The 17,930-nt window shown below is 42.2% G+C and overlaps 1 protein-coding gene across 2 annotated transcripts; it reads right to left on the reverse strand.

Annotated features, from left to right (window-relative positions):
• Positions 1-5,424: 5,424 nt before the first annotated feature.
• On the reverse strand, positions 5,425-16,471 carry b3galt6 (UDP-Gal:betaGal beta 1,3-galactosyltransferase polypeptide 6). 2 transcript variants are annotated; one of them, XR_010958224.1, is made up of 3 exons: positions 16,306-16,471; positions 9,521-10,697; positions 5,425-9,046 (listed from the first exon to the last, which is right to left on the reverse strand). XR_010958224.1 is itself a non-coding variant. In XM_067970484.1 (2 exons), the coding sequence occupies exon 2, from the start codon at positions 10,661-10,663 to the stop codon at positions 9,671-9,673; it is 993 nt and encodes a 330-aa protein (XP_067826585.1). In that variant the 5' UTR covers positions 10,664-10,697; positions 16,306-16,471; the 3' UTR covers positions 5,425-9,670. The 2 variants fall into 2 exon arrangements, 1 of the variants encoding a protein (XP_067826585.1); XM_067970484.1 differs by having other exon boundaries at positions 5,425-10,697.
• Between the last annotated feature and the right edge of the window lie 1,459 nt (positions 16,472-17,930).

The following is a 17,930-nucleotide window of genomic DNA, read 5'->3' on the forward strand; positions in this document are numbered from 1 at the left end:
TCTGCGGGGGTTGGGGGGTTTGGAGTGATGTTACCGAGTTGAAGGCTTCTATCCGGTGGTAGACGGTGACATCACGGAGCAGGGGCGCCGCTGCTGTGGCAGTAGGGTTGGCAATCCTAGTGTGAAGAAGAATTTCCTGATAGCTGTCCTAAAAGTAACCTCTAGTTTGAATCTGAGGGCCCTTGTTCTACTCCTGCAGTTCAATTTAAATTACTATTCTGGGTTAATTTTCTCTATACCCGTAACAACCTTATATACCTCTATAAGATCACCTCCTTTCCTCAACTGTTCACAACCTTGGCGCCCTATTCGATCTTGAGCTGAGCTTCCGACCCCATATCCTCTCCATTACAAAGACCGCCTACTTCCACCTCTGTAATATCACCCATCTCCACCCATGCCTCAGCCCATGTGCTGCTGTAACCCTCATCTATGCTTTTGTTACCTCCAGATTTGACTATTGCAATGCTCTCCTGGCCAGCCTCACAGCTTCCATCCTTCATAAACTTGAGCTCATCCAAAACTCTGCTGCCCGTATCCTAACTCGCACCAAGTCCCATTCACCCATCACCCCTATGCTCGCTAACCTACATGGGCCCCCGGTCATCCTTCCATGGCCTTACCCCTCCCTATCTCTGTAACCTCCTCCAGCCCTACAACCCTCCAAGATCTCTGAGTTCCTTGAACTCTGGCCTCTTGTGCATTCCCGACTTCCTTCACCCCACCATTCGTGGCTATGCTTTCAGCTGCCTAGGCCCTAAGCTTCTCCACCTCTCTACCTTTAAGGCACTCCTTGAAACTTGACCAAGCTTTTAGTCACCTGTCCTGATATCTCCTGCTTTGGCTCGGTGTCAATTTTTGTCCGATTACACTTCTCTGAAGCGTCTTGGGATGGTTTACTACGTTAAAGGCGCTCAATGGAAGTTGTTGTTTCCAAGCTGAAAAGCCTAAGTTTCTCCAGTCTTTCCTCACAACTCAGACCCCTGACATTAGAGATCAGCATTATGGCTCTTCCCTGCATTGCCTCCAGTGCTTGAATGTCTCTCTTGTTTCTTGGTGACCAGAACTGTACATACTAACCAAAGTGCAGTCTGACCAGAGCGCTATGAAGTTTGATCATTACCTCCTTTGACCTATATTCCACTGTTTTAGCTATATAATTCAACATATTAATTGCTACTCTGCAGTGGTTGGATATGTTTAGCATTGAGTTTGTAAAGTTATTTCAACACCATTCAGGGAGTATGCATGCCATCTATTGTTTTCTTCCTATGTGCAGTAATTTCCATTTGTCTGCATTACATTTCATCTGCCATTGTTCTGCCCACTTACTTATCTTGTCCAACTCACTCTGCAGTTTCTGAGACCTCTGTCCTGAACAGTAGGACAAAATGCAGACAGATCGTTCTTATAAGCTAGACAAGACGACCCACCAGAGCGGGCTAGTGCTTGCGTGTTCTTTGTTTTTGTAACAGTATGTGAATATAAATAGTACCAATTGTACCAAATGACTCTTATCGTACTCATTGTTCTGTGTTTTATATACTGTTGAATAAAGCAGCTTACATTTCCAACCAAAATTTGCCTCACCTCGTGTTAACTCAGTTCTTCAGAGAGATTGAAGGAGTACACATGCGCAAGGTGCAAACATCTGGTCCAGATCACAAGGGAGTTTCATTGTTATACTTCTGGGTCCCATAAGTAGATATAGGGCAGTGGGAGTCAACTTCCATAAAAAGTAGGCACTCAGTCCATTTAAGGGAGTTACTAACATCACTTAACCCAAGGAGGTCTCTACTATAGACTCAAATACCTATTAGATTTGCTGTCGATATGTATTTCTCTTCCAGTTCAAGAACATGATGATGCTCCTTGTTGGTGGCCTTGAAATTATGTTGATTCCTCTCCATTTACCTACATTACAACAGTGACTACACTTTAAAAGAAAAAGTACTTAATTGGCTGTGAAATGCTTTGGGATATCCTGAGGACATGAAAGGCACTATATATAATGTGGAGTGCACCTTTACCTGCCCAATGTCTAAATAGACTTTAGCGAGACATTAACAGAAAATCCTTACTCCATAGATCAGCGACTGAAATATCACATGTACTGCCATGTGAATTCTCCTCTTTACAGATGGTAGACAGTATTCTATGGAAACAAGGCACAGCTTCTGGACATATGCTGATTTATTTACGTAAAAGACATGAATGAACATGAATGACCATCAAAGCTAAATTGGTTCAGACTTTTAAAATGCACACAACTGCTGGCTATTGCAGTGAAAACACAGACAATTCTGTGTAAAAGAGAGACACAGGCTCTTCTTTGCAAACTGCCCACATTTAACTGTCAGATGGGGGCTCAGCCCACCAAGCTGTCAATCAAAGCTTACCCCATGATATGGGAGTTGGAGAACATGTCTGCCCAGCGAAGCACCCCATTGGGCAAATGGGATGGAATGACACCTGGACGCTCAGGTACTTCAAGGAGCTATCTTCTGACAATAGTCCAAAATGTTTGAGATTGTTTATAATATCACAATATCTCTGCCATACCTTCATCCTCCACAATTAAATTTCTCCCCCGAGCACTCCAACCCTTTAACTAATCCTTTACTTTTTATATGCTTATAAAAGCCTTTACTATTTATTATTTGCTAGTGTTTTTCATATTACCTTTTAGTCCTTTAAATCTCCCTTTTCAACTCCCCTCTACACTTTCCATATTCTTCATGATTTTCTTTACCCCCAGTTGCTGTCTTTTTCAGGTTCTATTTAATTTTAATCTCTCCATTTATCCACAGACTTCTATTCTTTGATGCACCCTTCTATCCAGTAGATTCTCCACTACTGATCCAGCAATCTATTTGTTAAATTTTTCTGCCGAATTACATTGAGCTGGACCCCTTCTTATCCCACTGAAATTTACCCTTTTCCAGTCCGGTATATTTATCTTTGCCTGTTCATTACCCTTTTCTGTTTTCACATTGAACCTATGTTGTGGTCATAATTTCCAAATTGATCTCCTACTCTCATCAATAATTTGCCCCAATTTGCGTATTATGTAAGCACTTGTCCTTACCCCAGGCCCTCCTATTACTGGCCCATCCATCCCCTTTCTGGGCCTCAAGAGAAAGACAGTCTATGGTGCCTCCACTTCTCAAAATAGGAGTGGTGTGGCAGTATTAATAAGGGATTCTATCACAGCACTAGAATGTAAGGGGTTGTGTTAGGAGAGAATCCAGGTTGGTAGAGTTAAGATGTGGAGATAGGGAGGGAAATTATACAATTCTCAATTTGCATTATAGGTCACCAAATAGGGAGGGAAATTATACAATTCTCAATTTGCATTATAGGTCACCAAACAGTGGAGATGTGATATAGGTGGAGATCGGCAGACAGAACAGAGATATGTTAGAACAACAGGGCAATAGTATTGGGTGATTTTATCTATCCCAAGATAGACAGGGATAAAAGTGCTGCATGTGGTCAAAGTGGGGAATGCTTTTACAATACATTGAAGACCGCTTCCTGCGTTAACATGTTTCTATCAAAACAAGGAGCCTTATAAAAAGCAGGGCTTTAAGAGATGACACGGCTAAACAGGAAACACAAGGTAGTGAATCCACCTTGCTGAGAATTATAAGGGCTGTATGCAGCATTCATTCTTGTAAGAAAATATCAAGGTAGATAATGGAAGAGTCTCTCCCAGCATTGAATGAGCCACTGCCGGTGGCTGCTGCCCCTCATCTTCCATGGCTTATGGTTACTCATTAGGTAAATTCATTGTAAAGTGGCTGTCCCTAATGAGACAATGCACCCTGCAGCACACAATAGTTTAGGAAACCCACTCTGGGGCATATTGTAAGGCTCCTACTTCCTGAGACATCCAAACGTCTTAAGTATTGCTCGAGCACGCCAAAGTCCTGATTTTTTGAGTCATGGGTTGAGCTTGCCCATGACATTGGTACACCTGCCGTAGTAACAGGGAGGACTTATCTTGTTGAGTTTAGGGATGCTGGTACTCCCCCACCAAACTAAATAAGATTCCCCGTGTAGAGAAAAAAACATGCGTAGAGACAGAGGAGTGCAATTGGCTGGCAGCAGGAAATCTGGACAGACAGCAATTCTTAAAATGCTAGTGCTGTCCCTTAATGTAATTTTTGCTGGCGGAATAAATGGGTGCTAAGATAAATTTGTGCAAAATTGTCCCATTTGATGATGATCCTAGAGATCTTATTGCAAGAGGTGCAGTGAAGGAGGGTGACTAATTGGGGCAGAAGACAACCGTCCTGTGCAAGCTGCATGGAGGGAATTGGCCGACCAAATCAATGTAACTAACCAAATCTGTCACACTAGGTGAAAGCGAGGAAGATGTTTGCTGGTATTAGGGACAGCGAAGGTGAGTGTACCCATCTTTGCACACAATTCACACATAGCACAATCTAAGTTGTAAACGACAATACCCTCGGAGGTTTCATTTAAGCACTCTCAAGGTATTCCATCTTGAAATGCTTGTAGCTCATCTTCCTTTTCTCTTTCTAGAGTGTCTTCCCAAGATGGGTGGTTTGAGCTGGTGGAAGCCGGGAACTCAGCACATTGCAGAGATTATACCACTTACTCCAGAACCCGCATCAATCGCAGAACCTTGTGGCATATAGAGAGTGAAGCTGAGTTCAGTCTTCTACCTTTGAAGCATTGAAGAAGTGACAGTTAGTGGGCAGTTACTAACAGCTGCTATCTTATAGACGTGACTCCAGCTGTATCAGGACCATTGTATGTCCCAGCACGTAGAGGCAGTTTACTGAATAATAACTCACCACCACACTTGCTGTTGCTGTTCAGGACGTAGCACAAGATTAATAAGTAGGAGATACCCCCAGATAATTAATTACTACCTTTAAATTTTATAAGCTGTGCAGCTCTGATTTTTTGACATTTCCTTTATTTCAATAAGTTTTGCTATTCATAAAAACTTTTTGATGTGAGAAGGGGTTGAACAGCAAAGTTTAATTACTATTCTTGATAGCCCTTATATCTAGGAAGGTTGGTAAGCTTTTTCTCTCCAGCCTTTAGGGTTGCCAACAGCTTTCTGATGTTAAATTACTGGCTGCCAGCTGGAGCCCCTCAGTTCTACTAGGAACATAAGGGACAGGAGTAGGCCATACAGCCCCTTGGGTCTGCTCCGCCATTCATTTGGATCATGGCTGATCTGCACCTCGACTCCATATCCCTTGATACCTCTTACCCAACAAAAATCTACTTTAGTCTTGAAAGCTCCAATTGACCCAGCATACACAGCCTTTTGGGGGGGGAGGGGGGGGGGGAGGAAAAGACCTCCAAACTTATACTACCCTTTGTGTGGAAAAAAGCACATAAATAAATAATGAAGAGCCAACAATCACCACAAATGGGTCTACATACTCTGTTTTAATTTATTGACCATAAATTGTACAATATTTAAACATCATCTTCTTGTCACAGCTTTTTCCATAAAGATTCCAGCATCTTAAAGGACATTTTTAAATAAATAAACTATTGTTTTTTTTAAATTGGTTCATTAAAGTCACTGCATAATATTTCAAATAGGATTAGTCAAGAAACTCTGTGGAATTTGTTTCAAAGCACACTTGCCCTCCCCCCTTGCTCCACTGAAGTCCGAGCTCTAGCGGTGACCAGTGTTGGACCAGGAACATGGTACAGTGGATTTGTACAGGTTTAAGTTGGCTGCTGGTTATGGGAACTGTCACTTGGCTGTTTCATCCCATGCTGAACGATGTGTGCAGCAACAATGGTGATGGGTAGTTAATAAGCTCCTGGCTAGACATGGGCATGAGGAGGCTCAGCATCAATGAAAAGGTTGAGGGGTGGGGAAGAAGTTAAAAATGGGATAGGAGAGGAATAATGAATAGGTGGGGAGGATATTAGATAGAAGGCAAAATTAGAATTTAGATCAGGTCATCAGCTGCAAGAGCAACATCACTGACTAAGAAATGTCATGTGACATTAATAATTAATTACTCCCGTTAACTTTTCTAATCTTTCCAATTCTGTTTTTTCTACATGGAAGTTGTAAATTCTAAATTTCCCAGGTTTGGGAGCAATGATTGAATTCATATACGATGCCTCAGCAATTTAAATAAATGCATAGTATTGATAATGTGGAAGGACATTTCAAAAATACATATTTATTCCTTTTCTTGTACTAAAATGTAGATGAGCAAAATGCAGAGGGCTTTTGGTATGGCATTTTTCTACACTCTTTCACAACATTGACACAAGTACAAATGCAACATTGTATATCTACAACGCACATGTAACTTAGAAAACTTCCCAACAATATCACAAAGGGAAATAAAGCTTCAAGTACAGGAATTTCAACAGTGTGACTGAAATTAGAAGTTACGTTTCAGCAGTTTGGTGGTAAGAGCTCACGCACAAACACAGGCGAGGATGAACAACACTACTGTTTTACAAAAAAAAACTATAAAAGGAGTCATCCTTCAACTTTGCACTCCCAATGGGGAGCCTCACTCACAGAGAGCGTATGGAAACTTCAGCGTGCACAGCACATGATTTGTCCAACCATTATATTAAATGGTAAGGCTCCCTGGCAGAAGCAAGAAGCCAGAAAATTGTTCCAATAGCGGATCTCCTAACGCATTGCCCAACAGAAAGTGAACTTCCCTCAGGGTGCATGACTGATGCTATAGGTTTGGGGACCTGCAGCTGCTGGAAGCTTATGAACCTCCATCTAGCGGTAAAAGTGAGCAGCTACAGGTCTGACTGTATAATAGGTACGTACCCTTATAATAGGGAAGATCCCATCAAGATGCAACCCAGAGGCATGACCGAATGGTGATGCACAAAGTAAAGCACAACATCCATGGCAAATTTAATACATCACAGATCGATAGTTCTCAGACCTGGATGAATGGACCCTGCTTTGATATTCATTTTTAAAAATCATTCTGGATGGAAGGCTTGTCAAGCATGATTAACCAGTACTAGGCTTTATTATCAGAATTATCTGCAGGTTTCACAGAATATAAATAAAACACACATTTAATTTGCACTCATTTATATCGTTTACATTTTAAAGCATTGTCCAGTAAGAGGAAATATCAACACAGCAGCACAGTGAATGACATGGCTCCCTGTGAGGAGTACACAGCACAAGTCCATCAGCTGGGTCGATGCCCAGAATTGGGCCTTGCTCAGTTAAATTAGTATATTTACATTTTAATGTAAAATTAATGTAAATTTCCAACACTAGACAAAATCATAACAACTGGGCCTAGATTTACAAGATTTCCTCAAATTGTACAAAAGTAGCAGCACATTTGGAACAAACAATGATCTTCCTAATCTACATCCTCTTAGATCCATGTTCAAGAAAAATGTTTCCTGGGTCCAGATTCTAAAACAGTGATTTTTTTTTCCATGTTAATTGTCCATTCCAATCCCAACCATGAGGAACATCCTGGTCCCAATATAAAAGCTTTCTTCTTGGTATTGGCCACTTTAATTGTAAGTTCTTAGTGAGTAGTAAGGCATGTGATTTTGCCAAAAATCACTCGGCAATTTGGGTAAAAATCAGAAAAAAAAATCATTCCCCAAAATGGTGTCGTCACCCATGTGGCCAGATGTGCTTTTGAAATTGCCAACAATTACAGTCCTGGACTGTAAATGTGCAGACCAGGGCTGTGAGTACACATCGTGTGCGTTTCCTGATATTTATATAGTGTAATATAAAGTAACGTACCAGATCCTGTTTGTCATGTCATTGATTAAAAGGCCCTTGTGTGAGACGAAACTCTCCTTCTCAACAGTCATCTGCTGCACGAGACTCATATTCCAATCGCACCAGGTAGTGGGCCTGATTCTAATTGGGAAGGCAGCAACACAAGCAATACTCTCGGACTGGACAACAGTAATGGGTCTTCACTGAACTGGAATTTTGCACCAATATCTAGATATCACTGGTATTAATTAAAAAAAACACCTCGGTCAGATGGTCGCTCCAACCTCTAATCCCAATGCTCTCTGCCTGGCGATTCTGACTAGAAGCGATGCAATTTTTAATAATTATTCTACTTCTGCACAAAATTATACTGGTCACCGTAGGTTATAAAAATCATTGGATGTTTCACATCATGTCAGTCTGTACTGTAACAAATCTGTAACCTTTCCCAGTTTGGAAGGTTCTCAGTTGCTTACAACACTTTTGTTGAATGGCAAAATGGCAAACATGAATACTTGGAATTTCTATTAATGTTTTATATTTGCACCAACATTTTTCACTTACATTAGCAACTGGAAGAAAATATATCCTCAGTACTATGAGTATAGTAGTTTATTATATGATTCACCGGGATTGTTACGGTATTTGTAATAAATAGTTGCCTACAAAGGCGTTGATCGATAATAATGACACTTTCAAAAGCACCGTGAACTATTACTAAAATTATACAATTCAACCAAATTTTTGTTTTGTGACTCCAGGTGGTGAATGCTAGCCCAGCTCAAGCCCTGCATTACGCTCGTCTACTAATGAGTTCTCACTGTGGATTCCCTGGTTCCCAGAGTGGAGTAAGCTCAATGCAGCCTCACTCTCCTAATGCTGAGCCAACAAAAATCCACCCCCCACCCCGATGTCCAGTAAAGCTGTTCTTTAAAGAGGAAATAGCTTTGCAGCTGGTTAAAGAGAAAAGTAGATCAATACCAGCAGTTAATTGCATAACATCAGGACCCCAGACTTGGACTAAATCTCCAGACAAATTTATTTGGATGAGCTGAAAAAAAATCCTGTATTGCAGTTCGTTAATGTAAACAACTGTATCTAGGCTACTATTTTTAAAAGTTAGCAAGGCAGCAAAAAGTTGGGGAAAAGTAAAACACTTTGCAGTAGTTCTCAATTTTTTTTTTAAAATGTATCTCAGTAAATTTTACCTCAGAAAATGTTTTTTTCCTGCTATCTTGTCAGATGAGGGAGAATTTTAACTAGCGCCAGTTAGACCCGAACAAACTGTGACGAAATCTGAAAATACATGGCTCGGAGTCAATCTAAAGGCTTTTACTCAAATAAGCAGCTTGTTAATTTATACACATACACAATACAGACACACAAATACAATCAAATTACATTTATATTTACTATAATGGGAGAACATAAATCCCAGAACTTTAGACTCTTGAGCAATTAAATACGACGTACTGTAAGACCTACGGGACCATCTGTGAACGCTGCTCAGATTGGAGTAATGGGTCAGCATTAGGAACACCAGGTATTCCTTGGTGCACCTTTCGCACAGGAAAACAATGGGAGAAAAAAGGGTGACCAAAATTTAAATGTCTAATAAAGGTGGACAAACATGAATTGAACCCTTGCGACTACAATGAGCTAATCCGTATTCTGATCAGCAGCTTTGTGCCTTTTGGAGAAAAACACTCGATGTGCAGGTTACAATCTCACAAACTTGCAGACTCGGTATTAAGTTAACTGGGAAATCACCTTTGTGCTGCCAGAAATACTGGAAATAGGTGCCGTGTCGATGCTGGAGCTCCTTTCAAGAGAAATTTCCGGCAATAACATCCACACTACCATTTCTAATTCTCCATGCAGATCTCACTGACTCCTCCTTTCCAGTGTTAAGTTGCAGTGTCAGGGTATACCATCTTTTCGCTGGCAGCACTGGGATGGTGGGACATTCCAATCATAAACATATGACAGTCTCATTTTAACTTCTTCTTTGCACAGTTTTCCTTCTCTTTGGAGTGTCTGATGCTTTTCCAGCATATCCTCAATGCTCTGTTTGTGTGTCACAATGTACTTGTTATTGCATCCTCGAGACTTGTACTCTGTATCGAACCGTGGGTCGTGCAGGCGTTTGACATCCACTGGTGCCAGCCAGGTACCCAAAGAAACATCCTCACTCTGCCAGATCTTCAAATAATCAATGTTAATTCGAATATAGTGCACCAAGTCAGCAGACAGAACATACCCACCCCCTAAGGCATAGGGCAAGTAATAGTCACACAGTACCCAAGTGCTCTCCTTCCATTTTCCAGCTGATTTAACTCTTCCTCTTCCAGAGAAGAAACCCCAGTAGAGTTTCTTTGGCTCTTTTGCCTTCAGTTCTTCTCTAATGATATCTAATCTGGCAAAAGTGTCATCATCCGCTTTCAGCACAAACTCACAGTCGACGTTTTGGTCTAACCAAGCATACATGTGAAGAATCTTATTGGTAAGGTTTTCGTAGGAGTCCTTCAAGTCCGGGAGCAGCAGAAGATCGTGGTACTGGCCATTCTCCTGCTCCAAATTTTGAACTTCCTCTGCCGCAAGCCCATTGGTGCCGATGACAAAGTAAGAGAGGATTTCTGGGTCCGGGTTGGCCAGCCACGTGCTTCTGATGATGCTTCTCCTCTCTGTGTACTTGGGGCCAGTGGTGATCAGCAGTACAAGAAAAGCAGAGAGACCTTTGGCTCTGCTGCGGCCTTGACCATCGTCCCGTCTTTCGACACCATGAGGTAGGCCCGGGGATTTCGACGTCTCTGAGGTGCATTTAGCCAAGTAAAGCAACATCAGTGCAAACAAGGACAGGGTTGCGACGCCTAGGGCTGTTTTGTGACGACAGACAATGCGAACTAGATTCATTGTGCAGAAGCTTGAATCTCTGGAGCGCTTTCAGCTGGAGAAAGAAAATGAAGCTGGTTACGATTACAACAAGCAGGACTGTTCCACACTAGTAAATAGTTTTATTCCTTGCAAACAACCCATTGCAGCAAGAACTTTTATCTTTATAACACAACTATGCCATGGCTCCTACTAGTTACTCTCTGAAATTAATTAATTGATTTTCCTGATTTCATGCTTGTTGCTGTTTTTGATTTTCCTTCTTTATAATAGTAGCTTGTGTGAGCAACATGAACTAATGAAATGTAAATTAGCTAAAAAGATAGGATATCTGAAACCAGTTTTCAGTCTTCAGCTCTTTCCCTATTAGTTGTTCAGAATTTTTTCTTTTTAAAAAGAAATTAAAATATTTATCTTTTTGGAAGAAATTCAGTGTATTATTATTTTTGGGAGCTGTTCTCCAAGTCAAGGAGGCAGTTGTCAATAAGGTAAATCTGGTGATTCCCTGCATCTGACTACGTCAGAACAATTTATAATGATGTTGAATCTGCCACTGGTGAAGCCAATTGTGGGAATGGGTTGGTCACCTTTACCCCAAAAGGGATGTCGATACATTGGAAAAAATTCAGAGGAGAGACAAGGTCCATTCCAGACCTTAGGGGACTAAGTTATGAAGAAGAATTGAGCTTATTTTTACAGGAGAGAAGACTGAGAGGGCATATGATATAAGCCTTTAGAGTAATGAAGGGTATTGATAAATTTGAGGTAAGCAGGTTATTTATCTTGTATGGTAAACACAGAACTCAGCTCGGAATTACAAAATTGACAAACCTTGACCAAGATTAGAAATTTTGGCGGACATGTGGAGAGAGTGGTTAATTCTAAATCAAATGGCTCTTTTAAAAAGTAACTGGATTAATACTTGTTGCGAAAGGGGATCAGGATTAGAGTTTGTAGGGGTAAATGTCCATGATTGAGATGGTCATTCATGAGCAATGGAAGGAGTGGGCTTGATGAGCTGAATACTTTTTTCTTGTTCGAAGCCTTCTTATGGTCTTTCACTATCTTACAGCAGTGAGAATGTCAGGATAATGGCAGGCCTCTTCAAAGTCCCCCATATTAATGCAATCTTCAATGATATTTATGAAAAGCTGTAATTCCTCTATCGTTGTTATTGCAGTTTTACCAAAAATTAATTGTGCAATTGATTTTTGGGACCTCATGTGCTACAGCTGGTTTCCTGATTATCTTGGTACATCAAGCCAGCTCTTTCAAACAGCCAGTTTCTCTCAAAAGAAATGTTTATAGAATGGAGACTTCCATGTACAGCTGAGAATGAAGTAACCAAATAGAAAAGAAAGGAAGTCTTGCATTTATATAGCACCTTTCACAGCCTCAGGACATCTCAAAGCACTTTACAACCAATGAAGTACTTCAGTAGTCACTGCTGTAATGTAGGGAATGCAGCACCCCCCTGCCCCACAGTGGATTTCATTCTGCTACTCACACTGATGTTTAAAAAAACAAAGAACTTTATTACAGAGGTGAAAACAAGCTCTTAGTTCGTTAAAGCACTTACAGAATTAATACTATATATTTTAACAGTATAACTAAGTGTCAGATTGGTGCTGGGAATCCAGTTTGAAAAGAGGATGCATTGGGGGAGGGCTTGGAGTAAGCAGGAGGGGGGGGGTGGTAGAAGGGTAGAGTGGGGTGTCAGGATCAGGAGGTCACAAGTTGAGGATGTATTGTGGGGATGCGTTTGGCCCAAGTTGGTGGGCTCAAAACCCATCACTATTCATGAGGACGTGAAATCACAGTCGTGGAGCGTCCAAAAATATCAAGTTGATGGCTGCAAATGGGTCAAGTACTCGGCTCAAATTCCTGCCCACTACTATTGTGGAAAGGAAGTCAGGTGGGTAGGGTGCAGGTTGGCAACAGACAGCCATAAACAGGTTGGGCGGATAGTGTGTGGACCAGGTTGTTCCAAGCCGGGCTGGGGCTGCGGACATTGAGTACAGGGGAGTGAAAACCTGAAAATAGGGTTTAAAAAAACGTGGAAAATAGCGAGGAGGGCTGGGTTACTCGTACAGCACGTCAGGAACTGCAATTAAAGCTAAATGTTGACAGGGGTTTTCCCCATTATATATGTTGACATAAAAAGCATGAATCAAAAATCATGACATAGGAAATAAGGGTAATCCAGACTGGAAGTGTGCACCATACACACTTGTAGGGACTTGTATTGTAGATAGATATGTTGAATAGAACAGTGTTGCAGTATATTGATCAGAAAATGGACTTAGGATTTATTGTGCTAATTTTTTGAAACTGTCAGCCCAGTACTTATATAAGATATTTTGCAAAAATTGTAGTTTTTTAATTTCAAAGATTGTAAATTGATTCCTTTTCGGTGGTTACATGAAGGTCAATTCTTTATGTAGTCTCAAAAGCAATTATGTAACAGAAGTCAAACTGGAATGTTACTAAGATCACATTAACACATGGGTTCATTCACACATTTAAATCCTGAAGAAATTTGCTGATCTTACCCCTCTCCCAAGTGATCAATTGTTTTGCACCAATTCTAATCCCGATCTTATCACCTTGAAGATATCACCAAGCATAACATTTTTCTTAGGTTGGAAGGACTGTCATAGATAAATAAAATTCCTGCAACAAGTGGCCCACTGATCAAATCAAAGCTTTTCAACACTGACCACTGCAGCTTTAGGACATCATGTCAAAATTTACCACCTGGATTCAGCAGCTGCCTAATAGTGACAGATACAGTAGTGAAAAGAATGGCCTCCGCTAAGTAGCAGTCACATGAATTGACGCCCTCAGTAATTCTATTGCTGAGTTTGTCAGTTATACTGCACAACATGAACCCACTTATTAAATGTGATCTATTATCAGGGCAGCACAATATTATTCAGCGAGGTACAGTTGTAACACTATTCAGTATAGCATTGTTATTCAATGCAGCACAGTAATATTATTCAGCATAGCACATGATCATTAATCAGGTAACAGAGTAATCACATTATTTGGTTCAGCAATGTAATAATACTCAATGGAGCACAGTATTATTATTCACTAAAGTACATCAGCAGCATTATTCAGTAGAGCACAGTGTTCTGTTATGGAGGTGGAAGTAGACAGTCTTTTTGATGGGAGAGGATATAGTATCTGAAGCTCAGCTCGGGGTGAAATAGGACACCAAGGTTGCAAACAGTGGTCAGGGAGGGGGATGGAATCATTGGCGAGGGAACGGAGTTTGTGACGGGGCCGAAGATGACAGCTGCAATCTATCCAACAATTAACTGGAGCAAACACTGTCTCATCCAGGGCTGGATGTCGGATAAGCAGTCTACAACTGGGCAGTGGAGGGGAGAGAAAGGTGATTGAGAGGTAGAGCTAGGTGTCATCAGTGTACATGAGGAACCTGACCCCATGTCTTTGGACGATGTCACCAAAGGGCAGCATGTGGATAAGGAAGAGGAGGGAGGCCAAGGATCGATCCTTGAGGGATTCATGAGGTAACAGTGTGGGAGTGCAAAGAGAAGCCACTGCTGGAGATACTCTGGCTATGGCTGGATAGGCAAGAGAAGAAACAAACGAGGACAGTTCCACTCAGCTGGACAACAGAGGAAAGGCATTGGAGGAGGATGGTGTGGTCAACCACGTCAAAGGCTGTTAAGAGGTCGAGAAGGATGAGGAGGGATACTGCACCATGGTCACAATCACAAAGGATTTTATTAGTGACTTTGATTAGGGCCATTTCAGTGCTGTGATGGGGCAACAACCTGATGGGAGAGATTCAAACACGGCGTTGCAGGAAAGATATTCATAGATTTGGGAGGCGACATGTTGAAGGACTTTGGGAAGGAAAGGAAAGTTGCAAATGGGGCCGTAGTTTGTAAGAATACTTTGATCACCTGAATAATGCATCTTGACTAGTAATACTGCGCTTCCCTGAATAATAATGCTATGTCTTGAATACTGTTGTAGTGCACTGAACTATCATACTACACTGTCCTGAATCCTCACCTTGTTCCACCCCTCTCACCTCTCCTTTAAAATCCTCACTCTCTACCACCTTCATCAGGCCCCACTCTGAGGAATCATGAGTGAGTTTCAGAAAAGGGAGGGGGATAGTATCTGAAGACAGGAAACCATTTACAATGTCAGTTAGCATGGGGGCCAGGAAGGGAAGTTGGGCGGTCATCAATTGGACAAGATAAACTCAGAATAGGCACCAGGGGAGTTAGCAGAGAAATTAAAGAAAGGTGTGGTTCAGGGCAGGGGGCACCTTAGGGGAGGTTTGGCTTGGTGGGCAAGGGGTGGGGGGTGAAGGTGGATTTGGCAGAGGCAGCTAAATGCATGGTCTCAATCATAATGACAAAATGGTCCAGACTTCCTTGCACTTGTTGGAGGTGAGGGTGGAGGAGGCAGGGGAGAAGGGTTTAAGGAGACAGTTGGTAGTGGAGGAAAGAAGCCAGGGGTTATCTTTACTCTCCAGGACAATCCTGGAGTAGTAAGTGGTTTTGGCATAGGAGAGGAAGGATAGTGCTTGATGTGGTCCAGTCACATCTGGAAATGAACGGTTAAACCAGTTGTGCACCAGATATGTTCAAGATTGCACCCCTTGAACTTGACAGAGCAAAGATGGGAGCCATACAACGATGAACCGCCAAGGTGGAAGAGAGCAAGGGTTTTACTGGGGACAAGTTGGAGGCATTAAATGTGGAAGCGAGGAAGAACCGCATAAGTATCATGATGAATGGAGGGCCAAAGGCTAGGCATTTGGAATTTCAAAAGTGGAGGAAGAGTTTATTCTTAAGGCAGACACAGAAGGAAGTGGGTAGATGGATATGGGTGGTGAGGGATGCAAGGAAGTAGGAGATGGTCTTGTGTGCGATGGAGAAAATGGGAGTAGAGGGGCCACGTGAGATGGGAAGGTCGAGGGGCTGCGGGCAAATATGAGTAGGAGAGTTTATATGGAAGGAGAAGTTAAGGGAAAACAGGAGGGCAACGAAATCAGAGGAGAGGGGGCGAGGTGAGTTGAGATGGAGATTGAAATCATAGACAGTGAGGCATAGCTCAGTGCAGAGACTTAGGGAGGAGAGGAGGGAGGATATCTCAATGAGAAACTCAGGGTGGGGCTTGGTGGGGGCGGCTGAGGATTTTAAAGGAGGCGAGAGGGGTGGAACAAGGTGAGAATTCAGGGTTATTCAGGACAATGACAGTTCAGTGCATTGCAGTATTACACAAGACATATCATTATTATTCAGAACAGTTGAGTCAGCATTATTATTCAAGATACAGTATTATTCAGGGCAGTTTAGCATTATTAAATACGTTATTATTCAGACAGTGCAGTATTATTCAGGTGAGTGAAGTATCATTTCAGGCAATGCAATATTATTATTATTTAAGACTATTATTCAGGGCAGTGCAATAATATTCAGGACACTGCAGTTTTAATCAAGACACAGTATTATCATTCAGTTGAGTGAAGTATTAGAACAGTGCAATATTATTAAGTGCAATGCAGTGTTATTATTCAGGACAGCACAATAGTATTATTATTCTGTACAGCATAGAACTTAGTAACTTTGATGAAATGGTGAATATATTTAGGCCGCTATGGTACTCACCGCTCCATTGATTTCTGACGGGATGAGGCCGACGGAGCCCGTCGATCATTCAGAGCGGCTGCACAGCGGGCCCGTTCAGCCGCCCCCTGGGCCCCGTTCCTTGCAGAAGGACGCGAGAAGCACCGAGCACCATCCCCGCAGGCAGCGCCGCCTCAGCGTCCCCGGAGCCGCCTTTGTTCTGGGGCGCAGCGCTCACTAGCACCCCTTGCGGCCGGGAGGACCGAGCAGCTGAATTTCCTCTGTGGGACCTGTCAAGTGTCGCCCATGGATAAGTTGGAGGCATTAAATGTGGAAGCGAGGATGCACTGCAGCAACTCGCCAAGGCTTCTTCGACAGCACCTCCCAAACCCGCGACCTCTACCACCTAGAAGGACAAGAGCAGCAAGCACATGGAAACAACACCACCTGCACGTTCCCCTCCAAGTCACACACCATCCCGACTTGGAAATATATCGCCGTTCCGTCATCGTCGCTGGGTCAAAATCCTGGAACTCCCTTCCTAACAGCACTGTGGGAGAACTTTCACCACACGGACTGCAGCGGTTCAAGAAGGCGGCTCACCACCACCTTCTCAAGGGCAATTAGGGATGGGCAATAAATGCTGGCGTTGCCAGCGACGCCCACATCCCATGAACGAATAAAAAAAAATTCAGCTCTTTCTTCTGCTTCTTCCCAAATGTTTTTAACGTATGTTCCTTTAAATGGCCTTAAATGCATTACATTTCGACTCAGGTTTTTTGAATCCCCGCCCGCCCATCTTCACTTGCAAACGTGGACACTGGCTCCAAAATGCTGAAATGCTTTCCCTTATCTGGGAGAGGAACCTTGTCAGTGGTTTGCAGTTTGCCAATGCGAAAATTAGGACATTGGGGAAAATTAGGACAGTGTAGATTGTTTAAACAAGCAACCTTCAGGAAATCCTATCTAAGAAGCAATGGCCTGACTTTGTGCTCCACGTTAGCACAGTTCAGAAGTTTGTCATCACCGCTGCAAACTCATATCAAATCTCGGTATTTCTGAGAAGGCTTACCAGGAATGGCAAATTGTATTGAGGCTGTACATTTGACAACCATATCTGAGCTAGAATTCCAAGCACACAAAGTGTACAGCCTGTTTGTGACGTGGGAGTAATCGGAGTAATGTATGTTTCTCTGACAAGGAACTTGCAGTTGAATGATTTTGGCTGTGGGGTACCCAACTTTTACAATGTGGGCAAGTACATATTGTACTTCTCAGAAACATTTTTCTCCAAGGGGGAAGAATTAATTATAACCAAGGAAGTTACTGACAGGAAAGACCAATGATTAACCTCTGGGATTTCCTGGAAAAAGATGGCTGGAACAAAAAAAAAATCAAATCAGACTTTTAAAAAATTCGTTCATGGGATGTGGGCGTCACTGGCGAGGCCAGCATTTATTGCCCATCCCTAATTGCCCTTGAGAAGGTGGAGTGGAACAACAGAAATCAAGTTTAAGATAATTTGACAAATGTTTCCCCACCTGACTGTCTACATCAATAATGGGCAATTTTCAGCCCCACTGGAGGCACATGCTCTGTGGTGAGGATAGAATTTGTCAATGATATTCCAAGGTTGATCAGCAGACCTAATGGTAGGTACAGATCCT

The sequence above is a fragment of the Heptranchias perlo genome, chromosome 32, assembly GCF_035084215.1.
Source record: "Heptranchias perlo isolate sHepPer1 chromosome 32, sHepPer1.hap1, whole genome shotgun sequence".
In the NCBI taxonomy this organism is placed as follows: Eukaryota; Metazoa; Chordata; class Chondrichthyes; order Hexanchiformes; family Hexanchidae; genus Heptranchias; species Heptranchias perlo.